Raw genomic sequence first — 16,825 nt, forward strand, 5'->3', positions numbered from 1 at the left:
AGGGCGGTGAACACACAGTGAGTATGCAGAGGGTGTGCTCTGGAGTCGCACACCTGAAACCTGTGTGATTGGGTTAACCAGCGCCGCCCCGGGAAGCTCCATTGAAAAGGCCCTGCAGGGGCCGGTGCGCCTCTCCCTGCTGCAGTGAAAGTAGGGGGCACGCCGACCTCCTGAGCGACAGGATGTCTTCGCTGCTTCTCCTGCAGGTGACAGGGAAGGTCGGTCCTAAAGGCTGGGAGTCAGATACCGAGGTTTCGCCTCAGGCTTTATCGAGGGGAAGGGAGGAAGGTGGACAGCAGGGAATGTTCCTTCTCCCAGGCCCCATAATTGGTCCGACTGAGGACAAGGAGACTCCTTTCTGGGGCGATTTCCTGCGGAAGCCGAGGGAGGCATCTTGTCTTCCGTTCAGCTGGCTGGGCAGCTGTGTGGAGGAGGCCGGGGCAGTAGGTGAGTCTGACCAGAGAAAGGAGGGGTGCAGGGTGCACAGGGAGCACGCTCCGGAGTCGCCCGGGTCCCTGGAGCCTGCAGAGTCCGAGCCAGCTCCTCGTGTCTGTCCGTCCCTTGCTGCTTAAGTGACTGGAGTTGTGTCATTTGCAACCAACCAAGGGTCCTGACCCCGAGAGGCTGGGCTGGATGGATGTGCAGGCGGGAGGGGCAGTGTTGGGGGGGACGGCGCCCGGTTTTGAAAGCCCACCCTGTCCTGGGCGGGGGCAGGGGAGCGCCAGGGGGTGGCCATGGGGCCGGGACATGGCCCACCTTGCAGACAGATGGCCCTGTGGATCAGCACCTGTCAAACCTCACCAAAGACCCGGTTGTATTTCCTGATTGTCATGCCGTCCCAGGCCAATGCACATGTGAAACGTGTTAACAAACACTCGGAGAAAGGGACCGAACACCACACCACACCGGTTGGATTCTTAACTGAGAGACTGTGCTGACGCGAAGTCACTCCCAGGCGCCTCCGAGTGGCTGACAGCACGGACTCGGGAGACCTGTGTGAGCACACGCACCTGAGAGCTGGCCTCCCGAGCTCGATGGGACCAGCCTGGGGCCGGCCCAGGGGCTCTTCAATGGCGATGCCTGCCTCCGCACTCCGGCTCCTTCCCCAGCACGGTGGTGGGGGACGGGCGAGGCCAGCCCGTGCCCTGCCTGCTGGTCTCCTGCGTGAGCAGGGCGCACGGTTGGCCTCGAGGCAGGGCTTCTCTCCAAAGTCAGGCCGTCTGGTCACAAGTCGGTTCCCCCATCTGCCAACTCTGCCACCACCTGAGAATGCTGGGCAGCCCACCCACTGTGCTCACCAGCCCAGTGGGGCTCAAGTTTCTCCTCACGTTCTGGGCTTGCACGGACGGACACCAGAGCCTGTGACAACCGCCTGACTATCAGGTATGCCTTTTGGAGTTCTACCCAAGGATTCTTCTCTTTGACCCTATAAATTCCAGGGGGAAATGTTCTGAGTGATGTTTTGACTGAAGTGGGCATATAATCCATTTTTATTGAGGAAAAATACATACAAGTCAACAGTTCACTTCACACAGTGCACCGTCCTGGTAACCTTCACACCTAGTGTGCACCTTTCCAGATTTACTTCCGTGCACACACACGTACAGGCATTTTCTTAACCACACAGCCCTACCAGGAACGCCATCTGTGACGGCGCCTTGGTTGGAGGTGCCCGTGCAGACCCGCACCTTGTGGCCGTGCACCCAGGGCCACGTCAGCAAAGCCGCACAGCCCCCCGCCCCGGGGCTGACCCGTCGGAACCTCGGGTCGTCCCCATCACTGGACGTTTTCCCGTCACACTGACGCGCACACACGGTCGACAGTCCCTGAAACACCTTCCCACTGCCCCCTCACGACACTCCCTTGGGAGGCAGTCCCGAGGGTGGACGGCAGGGTCCCGAGGTCACGGGCACCCCGCAGCCGACACGTCCTGCGCCCACACAAACTCCTCCGCGTAGCCCGCGCCCAGGCCGCAGCTGTCCGCGCAGGTGAAGACGGCCAGGACGCCCCAGTCCACGCTCCTGCCCAGCCTGTCGGCCTCGAGGTGGTTGAGCAGCTGCGGCATGACCTGCAGGGGGCGACACGGTCAGGGCGCCGCCTCGCCCCCCCCGCCCCCGGCCACCGCAGGGCCCCGCCTCGCCCCCCGCCCCCGCCCCCACCCCCGGCCCCCGCAGGGCCCTGGGCTGTGGCTTCCCAGACACACGGCGGCCCCGGCAGGGCAAGGAGCCGCCAACGGTGCGCAGCTGCGCACGAGCGCGGACCCTCTGCTCGCACGGCAGGCTCGGGACGAGAACCGGTCGGTGCTGGGTCCGCCTTTCCCGCCCCCGGGAACACGTGTCCCTTGTGCACCCTGGGAGGCCAGTGAGCCCACGGGTCCAGGTGTGCACCCAACCCCAAAGCGACTGTGGTGCTAACCATTTCTTTAGACAAAACACTGATGCTTACATCCATGTGTTTTCTCAATGAATCCCCAAACAAGACTAAATAGAGGTGCGAAGCACTTCTCTCCCAGCGCAGAAGCAGACCCTGGCGGAGGGAAGGAGGTGCACTCTCTGAAACCACCGAGCCCCCAGCAGATGCACTAACGATGGCTCTGGGCCTGCACTGCAGGTGGGCGGGCCGGAGGGCTGGGAGGGGCAGCCCACGGGAAGCTCGCTGCTGCTGCTGCTGCTGCTGCTGCGGAGGCAGCCGGTGTGTCTGACAACGGGCACAGTGACAAGTATCGGGAACACTGCATCATTCAGGGATGGAAATAATCACCAGATAAAGCAGTAAAAGACTTTAAGCCCTGAGTGGGGCAGGAAACCACGGAATTTCTCAGTAAGACAACCTCACAACCGCAGACCGACCCCACGCACAGGTGACTCTGGACAAGGTCTGCCATGTTAGAACCGTGAAGCGGTGTAAACGGAGTAAAACAGCCCCTGTTTAAGGTCATACCTGGAACTCAAATATTCTCTTGGCACCACAGGGGCAATCTGGAATATCCTCTTCTCGGGGGATGCTTTCACCAGAGATCCAGACGGGGGCGATCCCCCTGCCGTATCTGAGAACCTAAAATCAGTCAGGGTCACGTTCCAACCTCCCACAGCTCACCTGGGACGCCCCATCTGCTCCCACACTTGATGGACACTCCCCTGAAAGGCGGGGTGCTCTCCCCTGCTGCACCCAGCCCCTCGTCAAAGTGAACACCTTCTCCACGCCACCAGAGCTGGCACTGCGGCTTATGTAATGCAGGGCAGAGACGGTACATTTCTTAGCTGATGACAGGGTTCGAACCTCAACCCACGACTATTTTGTGAGCGGAGTTACGATAGACCCGTGTGCCTATTAACGGGTTCTGAATTCAAACGCAGCCGCCTGTGGTCACACAGACACACGGAACTCAGACCAACACTGTCAAAGGGACCAACATCACACGGAAGGTGGGGTTAGGTCAACATCATAATGAGACCTCACACAGCGGCTGAGTGGGGCCCGAGTTCTGCTACGAGCTCACAGTGCTCCGGACCACCTCGTCAGCGCCCCCGACTTGGAGCCACTCTTCCCGGACCCCCGTGTGTAAACTGGACCCAGCTGAGTTTCCTGCCGTGACTGCAATTCCCGGGAGGGCGGGAGGGGGGAACAACGGAGATGAGCAAGGGGAACGTGCTGAGCATCTCCCAGAGCCCACAGCCACCACGGTTCCTCTCACTGTCACCGTGACCCCAGCAGCAGGTCACAATGCACCACCGGGATCCAGGGCTCTTTCCATAAAACCAGTGTCTCAGTGTTGTGCTGGTTTCACAAGCCAAAGGACCCTGTTAGGAAACTGGGAGGAGCATCTTTCCCTTCTGTTTTCTGTGCCTAAACCACGTGTCGCACCCGACACCCCCACCCGACAGTGTCCTCAGAAAACAAACCCTGCGTGGCACACAGCCTGACGGCCACTGGTCCAGCACCCGGGACAGGAGCAGCCCAGCAGACACCTGCCCTACAGCCAGTGGCTGCTGTGACAGGGCCGCTTCTGGGGGTGGCACTAGAGATGACCCCTCATGAGAACCCAAGGGCAAGCAATGTGCTCCACTTTACCTGTTCCGGTTCCAGGGCGACTTTAGTTTTAAACTTCTGGAAAATCTTATCTTCCGTGGATTCGTGTTTTGCCATGGAATCCAGTTCTTCCTCCGGTGCTTCAGCTGAAAAACCACCAGCACGACTGTTATGCCGACAGGCACCACCCATGCCCTGACGGCCCCAACAAACAGGCTGAGGGCGGGCAGTGTTAAACCACCAACCAAGTGCGGAACCAGACAGACTGGACTTCTGCCGGTGCTGCGAGACCAGCTGAGTCTCCAGGCCTCTGCGGACCGCAAGTCACCGTGCAGGCTCCCGTGAGCGCTGCTGCTTCAGTAAAGCTTCAGATTTAAAGAGCAGACCCAAGTCCAGTCGAGACGGTGGCGCAGGTAAACACAGCTTGCCTCCTCGCACAACCGCATCACAGCTGCAGCCGAACTACAGAAAACCACCGTTCAGAACCGTCGGAACTGAGCTGACGGAAGGCCCACAGCCACAGAATTAGAGAAGACACCACGTCGTGACTGGCAGGAGAGGTGCAGACGCAGAAGGGGCTGGTCCCACGCCCATGTGTGGGGGAAAAATCAGGAGGGATATCTCAGGAGCCAGGAGCCCTGGCCCCACACCAGGCCCCCCAGCCCAGGGTTCCAGGGCCAGGAAGAGAAGTCTCCCTAACTTCTGGTTGCAAAAACCAGCGGGGACTGAGGCTGTGGAGGACAGAAACTTCTGGAGTGCCAAGCAGCTCCCCTTGAAGAACCCACACACAGACTTACCCGGACTCCCGCGCTCTGAGCTCCAGCGCTGGGGAAGCAGACGGAGAGGAATCAGGGACACACAAGATGGAACCAAAGTGCCCTAGGGGGAGGGGCAGCGTTTTCCCAGACAGAGGTGCTGTCGGAGGCTGCCGTTCCCTTGCTGAGCCTCCCCTGCAGAGCCACAGGCCCGCAGGCAGGGGCCAGAGATGACACTCCATCAGCCTGGCCCACACTGTGTGCTCCACCCAAGCTGCTTCCAGTGGCTTTTCCACGTGAATGGCTCGTCTTGGCCCCTGCCTCAGATTTTCCTAAATTCTCTCAAACAAGCGGCATCTGGCTTCAGTGAGCCCTGCTCCTCTCCTTCAGGTGCCCCAGGCCCAGCACAGGAGCAGCGGCCTCGGTTCACATCGTGGCCTCACTGGGGTGCCTGCAAGCCCAGCACACGCGGCAGCCACCTACAGACCACTTTGTAGCTTTTGCTGTTCTGCCCTGGACAGAACACAGGCGGTGGCTGACCCTGGACTTGCCAACAGAAATTAAGGCTCAAGTACAACAGGAGGGTGTGCTCAGCCCACACCTCAAGGACCCAGCTTGGGTGAAGGGGAGGCTGTACCACTGGACCCTACAGGACACCCACTGCATCAGGCCAGACTACCAAGACACAAAGTCAAAGCAGCTCTACCCAATACATAGAAACAAACACAGAGAGGCTGCCAAAACAAGCAGACAAAGAAACACAGCCCAAATGAAAGAACAGATCACAATTCCAGAAAAAGAGCTGAACAAAATGGAGATGAGCAATCTATCAGACACAGAGTTCAAAACACTGGTGATCAGGATGCTCAAGGAACTCAGTGAGGACCTCACGAGCATAAAACAGATCCAGTCAGAAATGAAGGATGCACTAACTGAAATAATAATTTACAGGGAAGTAACGGTAGAGCGGATGAAACCAAGAATCAATGATTTGGAACATAAGGCATCAAAAAACAACCAATCAGAACAAGGAAAAAGAAAACAACAACAACAAAAAACAGAGGATAGTGTAAGCAGCCTGTGGGACAACTTCAAGTTTTCCAACACTCACATCATAGGTGTACCGGGAAGAAGAGAGAAAGAAATTGAAAACTTACTTGAAAAAATAATGAACTTACACACAAAACCTATGGACAATGGTGTGGGGACTGCCTAAGGGGCAGGGGGATGATTAAGGGGAAAAACTGGGACAACTATAAGAGCATAAATAACAAAATACAATTTACAAACAACAAAATAGCCCTGGCTGGCGTAGCTCAGTGGATTGAGCACGGGCTGCGAACCAGGCATCGCAGTTTCAATTCCCAGTCAGGGCACATGCCTGGGTTGCAGGCCACGGCCCCTAGCAGCCGCACATTGATGTTTCTCTCCCTCTCTCTCTCTCTTTCTCTCTCCCTTCCCTCTCTAAAAATAAATAAATAAAATCTTAAAAAAAAATAAAGAAACCACAGACCCCAGTCCTGGGCTCAGGATGCCTGGGCCCAGCCCACGACAGGATACTCAGCAACGGTGAGTCCTTCTGATCCCTGCTGCCCTTGAGCCATCTGGACTCTTTCTTCCAATCTCCTCGGGCCTCACATTCTCGCCCCAGCTGGTCCACCTGTCACCCATCCTTCTTACTGGGGACCTGCCAGTTCCCTCCTCAGCGCTCTCAGCTCCTGGGGCCCAGGTCCCTGTACCACTGCTGTCCCCAGCGGGAGTTAGTCTTTGTGACAATTACTGAAGCATACTTCCGATGTCTCTAGTATGAACAACAGTCCTGCAGTCGACACTCCACTCTGAAATCTAACCTGGTAACAGTTAAGAGTGCGAGTTCTATGGTCAACGAGACGTGAGCTCAAACTCCAGCTGTGAAACTGAACAACTGGGGTCAGTCACGTGGCCACACACGGTGGGGTGCAGCTGCTGATTTACTGTGGTTTTCACGGGACCCTGCACGAAAGCCTCGGTGCGCAGCACAGAAGTAAATGCTGGCTGCCAATCAGTCTCTTGGGGGTGCGACCAGCAGAGGCACTGGAGTACGAGCAGCTCTAGAGAGCTGACGCAGTCGTGTGGCTAAAACTGACCAGATGGAAGAGAAACCCACTTCGGCCCTGGCTGGTGTGGCTCCGTGGACGGAGCATCAGCCTGTGAACTGAAAGGTCGCCAGTTCGATTCCCATGAGGGCTCATGGCTGGGTTGCGGGCCAGGTCCCTGGTTGGGTGTGTGCGAGAGGCACATCAATGTTCCTCTCCCTCTCTTTCTCCCTCCTCCGCCCCAAAACATAATGAAGTACTTTTTAAAAATTTAAGAAAAGAAAAAGAAACTCACTTTGGAAGCACCCTGCCACTGGCATTTCAACCTGAGGAGCGGATCTGGGACCCAGATGACCTCACTGATTTCCCAGCATCTCGCGCAGTCCTGCCCAGTGGCCCGCAGGACACTCACGCGCGTCTTCATGGAGCCAGAACGCACCTGACATGCGCCACAGCGGGAGGCACAGGGAGGACGCTGTCAAGTGAGGCGGTATCTGAGAGTTCTATATTGCAGCCTCTGAAGTGAGCTGACCTTTCCTCTCAGTGCCTCTTCTCGCTACACTGAACCCTTTGTTTCCAGCATCACGTTTAATCGCCTCGAACGTCAAGCTTTCAAACTTACCCATGCTCCCTGTAACCTCTGACTCATCTTCCCTCTCCAAAACTTCAGGTGTAATCTCATCTTCTGTTTCTATGACGATTTCAAATTCAGGAAAAAGGAAGTTGTGGTCTGGAACTGTATTGTCCGAATTCTCTGAAACCCAAAAAGTCACTGGCACTATTAGAGAGAACTCCCTTTTGAGGATGGCTGACTCTCCTCCTTCTAAAGTTCACTTCACATAGCAATGGTTTCCCCTAGTAAGTGATGCACCAGAGGTTCAGGTTACAGGTTGAAACTAAGTGTCCAAGACCTCCCGGCTCTTCTCTCACACGGGTGTTGCTACCAAACTTGGGGAAAGTGTTAGAGCTTTGCTCATTTTAACTTTTCTCCACGAGGTAAGAGATCTGGGTGGAGAGAGGGCACGAAACTGAGCTGAAATTCAGACAAGCGCATGGGGGCTCACCTGCCTGTCCACAGGCCTGCCTGTGCCCGGCTCTCCAGTCCAGGGTCTGGTGGTCCCTGCTGCAGTAGTGCGCGCGGTGGCATCCGGAGCAGGTCTTAGGGCCCAAGCAGCCGCACACCCTGCAGAGCCGCGGCCCGGACAGGAGCTGGAGGCGTACGGGCTCTCCCGTCTCTGGCGGGGGTTCCTCAGCAGGTGGCTCATGTGAGTAAAAGTCATTTTCCCGGGGTAGCTGATTTCTAAAAACTGAGAAAGAACACAATGTTTTAAATAAACAATGTGTCAACTCAAATACATGAACATTTCACTCAGGACAGACAAGACACTCGTCTCTTACAAACAGAAGGCAGTTTTGCTTTCCGGGAGCTTATTCTCCGAAAGGAGAGAAAACAAACAAAAAAAAGGGGGAAAGAACAAGAACGTCTTCAAGTCTCTGAAGCTTGCTTGAGTTACGTTCATAAGGAGAAGAGCAGACCGTGAGATCGCGGAAAAGCTCCTGGAACCCAGCTTCCTGAGAACGGACACGATCACGCAGCCAGAGCGCCGGTTTCAAAAGAGCCGGGGCGGGAACCCTCGGGGACGCGGACGCCCGGAAGCCGCCCCCGCCCCGGCCCCCGCCCCGCCCCGCCCCGCGCTCACCGCGCCCCCGCCCCGCCCCGCCCCGCGCTCACCGCGCAGGCCCGCGCAGCAGGGCGGCGCGCGGCAGCAGAAGAGGAACAGGCCGCGGTGGAAGGCGTCCGCGCGGCCGGGCAGGGGCGCGTACAGCTGCAGCAGGAAGGCCAGCGGGCGGCCGCAGCGCGCGCACGCCAGCTCCGCGGGCCCGGGCAGCCCGGCCTCGCCCAGCCACGCCGGCCGCCCGCCCACCTTGCTGGGGAACTGCTCGCTGCGCAGCCGCCACGCCGGCGCCGCCTCCACGAAACCCAGCTCCACCGCCATGGCGCGCGCGCCGCCCCGTGGCCGCCCCGCCGGCCGGGAAGCGGAAGTCGGCCCCGGCGCGTGAGCGCCAGAAGCGATTGGACAGCCCGACGGGGGCCGGGCTCACCGCGGGCACGTGACTGGGCGGGGCGCGGCCCGCGGTGGGCGTTTAGGTCGTGGGGCGCCCGGAGCCGGGTTCTGTGAGCTCGGGTGCTCCTGCGCACACTCCTCCGGTCCTGCGGCGCGGGACGAGCTGGGACGGAGCGAAAGCTTGCGGACGCTAGGGGAGGGTTACCGAGGGTTTTAAGGACCAGGGCCTAGGGTTAAAGGGTAAAGGTTAGTGTTTAGGACTAGGGGCGTGTCGCGCGTAATCTGTGATACAGTCTTTTCTGTAAGTCAGCCGGGCAAGTGCTGGGTGCGCCTCCTGCCGAGCAGCCCGGCACCGAGGACTGGAGGAGAGTCACACGGTGTAACTGTGCCCTTCACTCAGCTGTTACGGAATGCAGGTCCCCTTCAAGCAGACAGTCCGCACACGTTGATGTCTTACTCACACTGTAACCATCTAAGAACACGCGCACACAGCGATCAGTGGCGGATAACGAGCCGAGCCTCAGTTATACCCTTGGCGGTGGTGGACTCCGCCTTTTTGGGTCTTTTCAGTGAACATCTTGGCACCCCGATGGCAAGTGTGGAATTTCTCCCGGAGCCTGTCTATGGGTGGCCCCGCTCTGCAGTCTGCAGTCACCGCTACTCTGACCGTGTGTGCAGGTATCGTAGGTGTGGTGTGTCTCCTTTCAGGTGTGTCTGGCGTGACTTAGGTAGTTTCCCTCTTGAACCAAAGTGTCACCACTGACTGGCAGTCCTCTTGACATGAGTGACTCCACTTTGTTTTATATACTTTGTGCTATATTGACCAGACCAACGGCATTTTATTGGCCCTGCTCTCCACAGGGCTGGGCTTTAGGGTTAGGTTGCATAGTCTGTTAAATGGCTGAAGGAAAGGGACCCTGATATCCCCTCTGCCCCAACCCCCAGTCCTAGGAGCCATCTACTGCCCTCCAGCTGGAGCCAGAAACCCGGGAGCAGGGCCCCTGCAGGGGCTCCTAGGACTGGGGGTCCTAGGGGCATTCTCCAGCACAGGGCAGCCTCGGCCCACTGTGGCCCTTGGGCTGCCAGGAGTCTGTGGGTTCCATCCCTCTGCCCAGCAGCCCTCACCAGGGGCTGACTACAAGGCCTTTGGCCTGCTTGCCAGTGGTGTCCTCCTCACAGGGACAGTAGGGATTGAGGTCAGCAGTGGGGAGGGGGCTATGGGCTCTTCTGGATCCTCTTTTCTGGCTGCCCTGACACCCTGCCACCATCCCTGTTTCCCTTTGTCCTGGACACACAGCCACCTCACAGCCCTCAGAACTCATTCCTCCCAAGAGGCTCCCCAGAGTGGCCCGTCTGGAGCCAGTGACAGGGGGAGGAGAAAGCAGAAAGCCCCCTCTCTCCCTGGAGCAGGCCGCAGACCCCCTCAGGGACAACCTGGTCAGTAAAGTGGCCCATCTGTCACTTGCCACCCATGTGGACACTGGAAGCAGTGTCACGGCCAGGAGGAGTGTGGTGAGGCCCGCGTGACCGGCACCTGCTGTGGTTGCCATTGTGGATGGAGACAGGTCTGTGACCTGTGCCCCCAGAGACCCAGTCCCCTGCTCTCCTGTGGCCTCCCTGGCACCCTTTGGTGTCTCACTATTCCTCCAGCCCACCCCCAGCGATGCTTAAGCCAGGTCTCGAGTGGTGCCATACTCTCCACAGGGCCCACCTGTGTGAGTGCTTCCTAGGTGTTTGACCTCTCGTTGCTGAGGTCTGCAGGTGGGGACAGGGCCCTAACCATGTCTGCAAAGTGCCTCGCCCTGGAGGGCGTCCAGGCTGGCAGGTTTCCAAAAGATGCGGAGAGTCCTGGTATTCCAGAGGCTGGGCCCTCTGCTCCCAACACTGACCCAGGCTCAGCACGCCCCCTGGGCATGGAGAGCACTGGGCTGTCCTGCCCACAGCAGGCCCCTACAGCGATGGGGCAGTTCCTGGGCACCTTGGTTTGTGAATGAGCCAGGGGCCGCTTCATGGGTCCACAGCTGTGCAGCAAGCGGTCCCTGTCATGTTTGCCCAAGGCATATTTTGTCCACCTAGTCACTCAGCTGCCCGTGCCCTGCCCAGTCCTGGGACCAGCTGCCAGATTGGATGCTGAGCCTCAAAGTTAGCAAGTCAACAGGAATGCCTGGTGAGGCCTGGGAAACTGACGGGAAGTGGAGTTTCCGGAAGGGTGGGCATTTGCCCAGAGCTGCCCATCAGTCAACAGAGTTGCAGGAGGTTGGCACAAGGCAGGACCTCGGGGTAGTCCACTGGGGGGTGTGACGTGAGAAATGGTGGCTGTCACGTGGTGACAAGTGCCATCAGCTCTGTAAGATGGGAGGCTCCTGTTAAGCATGGGGTCCCTGGAATAAACGTGCCCAGTTACCTTGGGGACAGTCTGTGCCCCACGCACAACGTTGCAAGCAGCCCTGGAGAGACCGGAGGGACCTGCTCGCCTCCTGTGACCCAGCCGAGCGGCCGTGGCAGACTCCGACAGGGGCGTGCTGAGCCTGAACGCGGGCCCGGACCTCGGGGGGGGGGGCGCTGGTTTGTGCTGCAGAGAGCGTTTGCCCTGGTGCTGGTGTTTGCTGAGCGGATGGAGTTTTGTGTGAACGAATACGGGTCCTTTGTCTCCCTGTTTTTCATCAAACAAAGATACTCAGGTATCGTTCCTCGTGAGCATGTCCTGTGAACTCTGAATTCCCCCTTCCAGAGGGGCTAAGACCCGAGAAGTTACGTAACTTGCTGTCTCTCCCGAGGCAGGGATTCAAGAGCAGGTGGTGGGTTTGGGATGCATCTGGGGAGAGCCTGGCGTCCAGCGGAGAGCCGAGTGGACGGCATCCGCCGAATCCCACCGAGCTGGGGAACCCTGCACGGTGCCGGCCGAGAGACGCCTCCGCAGAGCTGGGGAGTCCGTGTGTTTGCCCACCAACGTCCCCCCTGTCCTTGGTGGAGAACTGCTTCCAGGGCCTCGGAAGGTCACATAGCTAGGGGGTGGCAGGCCCCCGGCCGAACAGGGCAGTGCCTCTGCCTAGACTCTCTGTAGGCAGGCTGCTCTAGACGTGCGTCCGGGGACATGGCGCAGAGGGCTGGGCATCCCGAGCGCCCGCGTCTGTGTCTCAGTCTCTGCCTTGTCTCCCTTGCAAATGTGGGACTTGACTGTTCGAGGCTCCTCCCTGCTCTGGTGACGGGGAGCTCACTACCTTGCGTGCGGCCTGGGGTTCAGTGTCCCTGTGTGCTGAGCCCAGAGTTGTGCCTTCGGCTCTGGGCAAGACCCCAGCAGCAGCGCCAGGCCCATGGAAGAGGCCACACCCCCAGGTCCTGCATCTGGGGCCTCAGGCACAGGGGTGAGGGCTCCCCTCACTTCCCCTCGTCCCTCGCCATCGCCATCCAGAACCAGACGCCCTCCAGGACCTCGGCTCGAGACCTTCCCTTTGGTCCACAACCGGCAGGGGCGAGCAGAGGGCAGCAACGACCAGCAGCAGCCCCGGGTCCGTGAGCCTGGCGTGCTCACCACCCTCTCCGTCTTCCGCGTCTGGGGACATGGGGCTGCGCGGCCGCCAGGGGACAGCTGGCGGGCGAGGGGGCTTCGGTCCCACCAGGAGGAGGACTCCTTGGAGGAGGGGGAAGACGCCCGGCATTGCTCCTGTTCCGACCCCCACGAAGAGGTCCGGATCTGGGTGTTCCCGGACGGGGACGGCTGCGTCCTCGGGACGATGCACCTGTGCACGTCCAGCCCGACAGCCCCCCCCTGCGCGCACGTTCCCTTCGGGGTCCCCGCCGCACCCCTTGGTCCCACAGGGCTGCGGGGCAGCGAGCAGAGCGTCACCGGCCCCCCGCCCCCCAGCTGCGGTCTCCGGGTGCTGCCCAACAGCTCCCTCCGCCTGTTCCTCCCGTGTTTGCGCTCCTCCTCAAGAATTTTATTTATTTGGCTCTTGGGGTCCGACCGCCTTTGCAGCCAAATGGCTAAACACCAAAAAAGTCGGAATCCTCGGTAAATACGGCACCCGTCATGGCTCCTCCCTCAGGAAAATGGTGATGAAAACTGAGATCAGGCAGCAGGCCAAGCACTCGTGCTCCTTCGGCGGCAAAACCAAGGCAAACAGGCCGGCGGCAGGGGTCTGGCCGGTGGCTCCTGCATGAAGACGGTTGCCGCTGGCGCCGGGACCTCCCGCCCCGCTGCTGTGTCAGGGTCAAGTGCGCCGTCGGGAGACCGAAGGAACTGCAGGACCAGTAGAAGCGCCACAGTTTGAAACACTGCTAGCCAATAATGAATGGGTTAATTTACATACCAGCTAAAAAAAAGAATTGTATTTATTGGCTTTCAGAGAGAGGAGAAGTGAGGGAGACAAGTCCGGGTCAGGAGCCTCTCCTACCAGCTCCAACCAGGGACCGTGCGCCTGCACAGGGCGGCCGCACCACCGGCCTGCGCGAGGACGGGGATCGAACCCGCGACCCCCAGCTCCGGCGCGGTGACACCTGACGCCCTGAGCCACCAGCCCGAGCTGTGCCTCTCTGTTCACCTGATCGATCCTGCAGTGGTCCCGAGACGGCCCCCTGTGGCCGTTGCCCAGGTGTGCTCCTGTGTCCAGGCGCTTGTACGTGTCACACCCCACTAGATTAAAGCTAAAAAGACAAAACCACACAGCACGTTGGGCCCATGGAGCCACCGCCCAAGAGAAGGTTGTGACCGGGAGAGCGGTGGGCGCGGCCGCAGCGACCCTACTGCCCCCCGGGGGCCCTGGAGCCGCTCTGGCGGGAGAATCTCCAGCCCGGGGGTTCCTCAGCCTGGGGGGGTGGGGGCTGGCCGGAGGCCCGCCCACCCCTACCCTGCCCTGCCCGCCTGCCCGAGGGAGGGGTGGGCGGCGGAGTGGGGGATGGGGGGATGGAGGGGAGGATGGCACCCTGGAGTGTTCCTGTCTCCACTTACTCAATGCTGGGACCAGATGCTAGGGTCATGTGGGCTGTCTGTCCAGTGGAGGGTGTCTCCACCTGCGACACGAGGTCTGGGCGCGACGCGCTTTCGTTAGGGGTGGGGGGGCTGAGTGCCTAAGCACCGGCGGCTGAGCCGCGGGGTTGGCTGTGGTGGCCCCGCGTTGCGGCCCACATGCCCACCTGTTCAGGGCGCTCCTGCGGGTCCCCGCATCCTCCTCGCGCCGCAGCTGCTGCGCGTGCGCACGTGCAGCTGGACCTTCTTCTCCCAGAACCGCGTCAGCCTTTCCGCGCCGCGCCGGGGCCACTCGTCCTGGACGCTGCAGCGCGCACTCACCGCCTGGAGGAGGGAAAGGGGACAAGCCGTTCGCGCTGTGTCCTGAGCGCGCGGGAGCACCGGCACTTAACAGCGAGGGCGCGGGCTAAGCCCCGAACGCCGGGCTGTGTCCGGCTCGCCGAGCCCTCAGCCGTCTGGCGGAATGTGGAGTGAGGCGGATGCAGGTTCGCGTGAAGCCAGCTCCCCGGCACGGGAAGGACGTGCGATCGGGGCACCGGCGGGCTCAGAGCGCAGCCCGGGGGACGAAGCCGGCTGTGACCGGGCCGCTCCCACCGGCCCTTTGCAGTGCCTTGTGCCCGTAATGCCGCAGTGGGAGCTCTGGGGCGGCGGTCCGCACCTCTCTGGGTCCGTGCTGCAAGCCCGGTTACCGACAGGGGCAGGAACGCCTCCTCCTGGTGGCTGCTCCCAAGACACCTCCGAGTCTGAGGAGGTTTCTAGAATGGCAGTGCGTATCCACCCCGCCTTGACTCGGACGGGTTTGTGAGGGTTTTCCGCAGCGACGGTCTGCAAGCAGTGCGTCGGCTACACTCCTGTGGGCAGCCGCCCTTGCCTCATTGTTTGGCATATCGTGAAGTTTTACATTGAGCGTCCCTTCCTTCTGTAATCCGCCCACAGACCAGGACCACCCACTGGCACCTAAGAAATCAACCTGCGACGCTCAGAGTAGGCTTTTCCCGCTCCAACTCCCCACACCGAACAAGGCGGCCGGCACCGAGGGTCTGCGGAGAGCTGCAGGCCGGCCCCTCCGCTCCTGCTGCCAGCGCTCCGACCGCTGTGCCCTGTGCGCCCCGCCGTCCTGTGTCCTGTGCTCCGTCTGCTGGTGTGGCCGCCTCCTGGGTTCCCGACCTCAGCGTCTTCCTGCCCCCCTGGGACGTGGTCCCCGCGTTCTGTGGAGCCGGTGCCCAGACGGTGCAAGAGCAGAACCCTGGGACAGGGTGAACGGCCCGCCAGTTCCCGCCGGGGAAGGGGGCGGTGCGGTCTGACGGGGGGGGGGGGGGGGGGGCGGTGGCCGGGGGCTTGTTCCTGGGGAGAGGGATCCCAAGCCTGACGCAGAACTGCGAGCCTGAGCCGCGTCTCTCCAGCGCCCACCAGCGCACACGGGGCGTCAGGAGGAGGGTGTCGCCGCGGCGCAGGGCTGGCCGCCCCACCACCTGGGAGACGGAGCCCTTCCCCACCGGCTGTGCCCAGCTCTCCGCACCTGGGAGCAGGCGAGGACGTTACCTGGGGCCTGCGGTGAGGGGCTGCGGTGGTGGGCGGTGGGGCCACTCACTGACTCCTGGGGACGGCGCAGGCGGTGCGGGCATTGAGACGCCGGCCCTGGGTGCCAGGGGGTCTCTCCCGAAGGCCGGGAGGCGCAGGCAGGCTTTTCAGACACAGATGCAGCTGCACCACGGCTGGCGGAGCCGGCCGCTTCCTCCCTGCGGACCCGACATCGCGGACTGCAAGCCCAGCCGGCGTGCGGGGAGGCAGGAACTGCGCTCAGGGCGGGCACCTTCCTCCGACCCCGACCCTCCCTGGGGCGCCCCGCGCCGCGTCCCCCTTGGGTGGGTGTGCAGCTGCCCCTCTCATTTTGCAGGGTCACTTCAAAGCCCCGCTGCCCCTCACACCATCACGGCCTCAGGGCGTTTTCTGTGCCCGCGGTTCCGCTCCATCTCCGATGCTCTTCTGCGTGTGGGGTTCCTGACTCTCTCGCGTGGGGCCGGGTCCCATGCCTCTGCACGACTCGAATTTGGTTGTGGCATTTGCTGATCTACGACACACCTGTTGGATTGTTAGACCCGCCCAAAGATTCTTGAGGTCACAGGAAAGATTGTTTCCTCACCACGCAGGCAAGCAGTCAGGTGTTTAATAATGAGGTGAATTTGGGGAGTACGTGTACATCACCTTTTACTTCAGTAAGATGTAACCATGTAACTGAAGTAACTTATTCTCGGGCCTGAACGACTATGTCAGTGAAATACGGAACACTGTACTAATGTAGCTCGTGGATATAAAGCTTCTATGTAAAGTTTCAGAGGTGGCAATGAAGAGGCCAACATTTTGCACTTGGCACGTTGATGTTAACCTGGCTGTTAGGAAAGGGAAGGCTGAAAAATTACTTAAGATTCTCATCTCATTTCTTCCTAAGAGGTTTAGTTGCCACAGTTTGGTTTAGGAAGAGAGCTTCAGGACAATCACCTCAGCTTCAGACAGTAAGACTCCTAGCCAGAGCTTGTGGACCCTCTTACCGTCCTCCTTGTGCTTGCAGTTGTGGGAGCTGCCCAACAGACATGAACCTGCCAGGTATGCTGCCCTTCTTTCTAAATTACCTGCATGTCCCCCACCTCACGTTTGAAATCCAAGACTCTGTTCTTCCATTTTCTCAAATACCCCGTATGCCCAATATTACCTGATTGTGTTTGGTATTCATTTTAATATGAATTCCCCTTGCCCATGTATTAGACGCTGAATTCCTCCCATTAATCAGATGATGTGAGTTTGATTGTTATCCCAGCTGTCTGAATTTAGAAGGAATGGCAAAAATAATTTTTTAATCCCCTATAGTGCTGGTGACCCAGCTGTGTGACATTCATGGCTGGGACACTAACTTCTGGAAAGTGCAGCTTCTGAGAG

General features: G+C 59.9%; 1 protein-coding gene across 3 annotated transcripts; it reads right to left on the reverse strand.

The window, feature by feature from the left end:
* Positions 1–1,427: 1,427 nt before the first annotated feature.
* Positions 1,428–8,901, reverse strand: PDCD2 (programmed cell death 2). Of its 3 annotated transcripts, XM_028503980.2 has the most exons (6): positions 8,592–8,896; positions 7,924–8,166; positions 7,482–7,613; positions 4,072–4,175; positions 2,941–3,054; positions 1,889–2,068 (listed from the first exon to the last, which is right to left on the reverse strand). In XM_028503980.2, the coding sequence occupies exons 1-6, from the start codon at positions 8,854–8,856 to the stop codon at positions 1,904–1,906; spliced, it is 1,023 nt and encodes a 340-aa protein (XP_028359781.1). In that variant the 5' UTR covers positions 8,857–8,896; the 3' UTR covers positions 1,889–1,903. The 3 variants fall into 3 exon arrangements, 2 of the variants coding, with proteins under 2 accessions (XP_035880892.1, XP_028359781.1); XR_004902959.1 differs by lacking the exon at positions 4,072–4,175 and having other exon boundaries at positions 1,937–2,068; positions 8,592–8,898; XM_036024999.1 differs by lacking the exons at positions 2,941–3,054; positions 4,072–4,175 and having other exon boundaries at positions 1,428–2,068; positions 8,592–8,901.
* Between the last annotated feature and the right edge of the window lie 7,924 nt (positions 8,902–16,825).

This window comes from Phyllostomus discolor, chromosome 4, assembly GCF_004126475.2.
Source record: "Phyllostomus discolor isolate MPI-MPIP mPhyDis1 chromosome 4, mPhyDis1.pri.v3, whole genome shotgun sequence".
NCBI lineage: Eukaryota > Metazoa > Chordata > Mammalia > Chiroptera > Phyllostomidae > Phyllostomus > Phyllostomus discolor.

Bases quoted from the DNA above. Each gene is read 5' to 3' on its own strand.
- PDCD2 (XM_028503980.2), bottom strand. From the start codon at position 8,856: ATGGCGGTGGAGCTGGGTTTCGTGGAGGCGGCGCCGGCGTGGCGGCTG. The intron at 7,614-7,923 runs GTGAGCCCCCAT...TTTGGGTTTCAG, and splicing joins GCAGGCCTGTGGACAGGCAG to AGAATTCGGACAATACAGTT. The intron at 2,069-2,940 runs GTATGACCTTAA...CGCCCCCTGCAG, and splicing joins AGAGAATATTTGAGTTCCAG to GTCATGCCGCAGCTGCTCAA.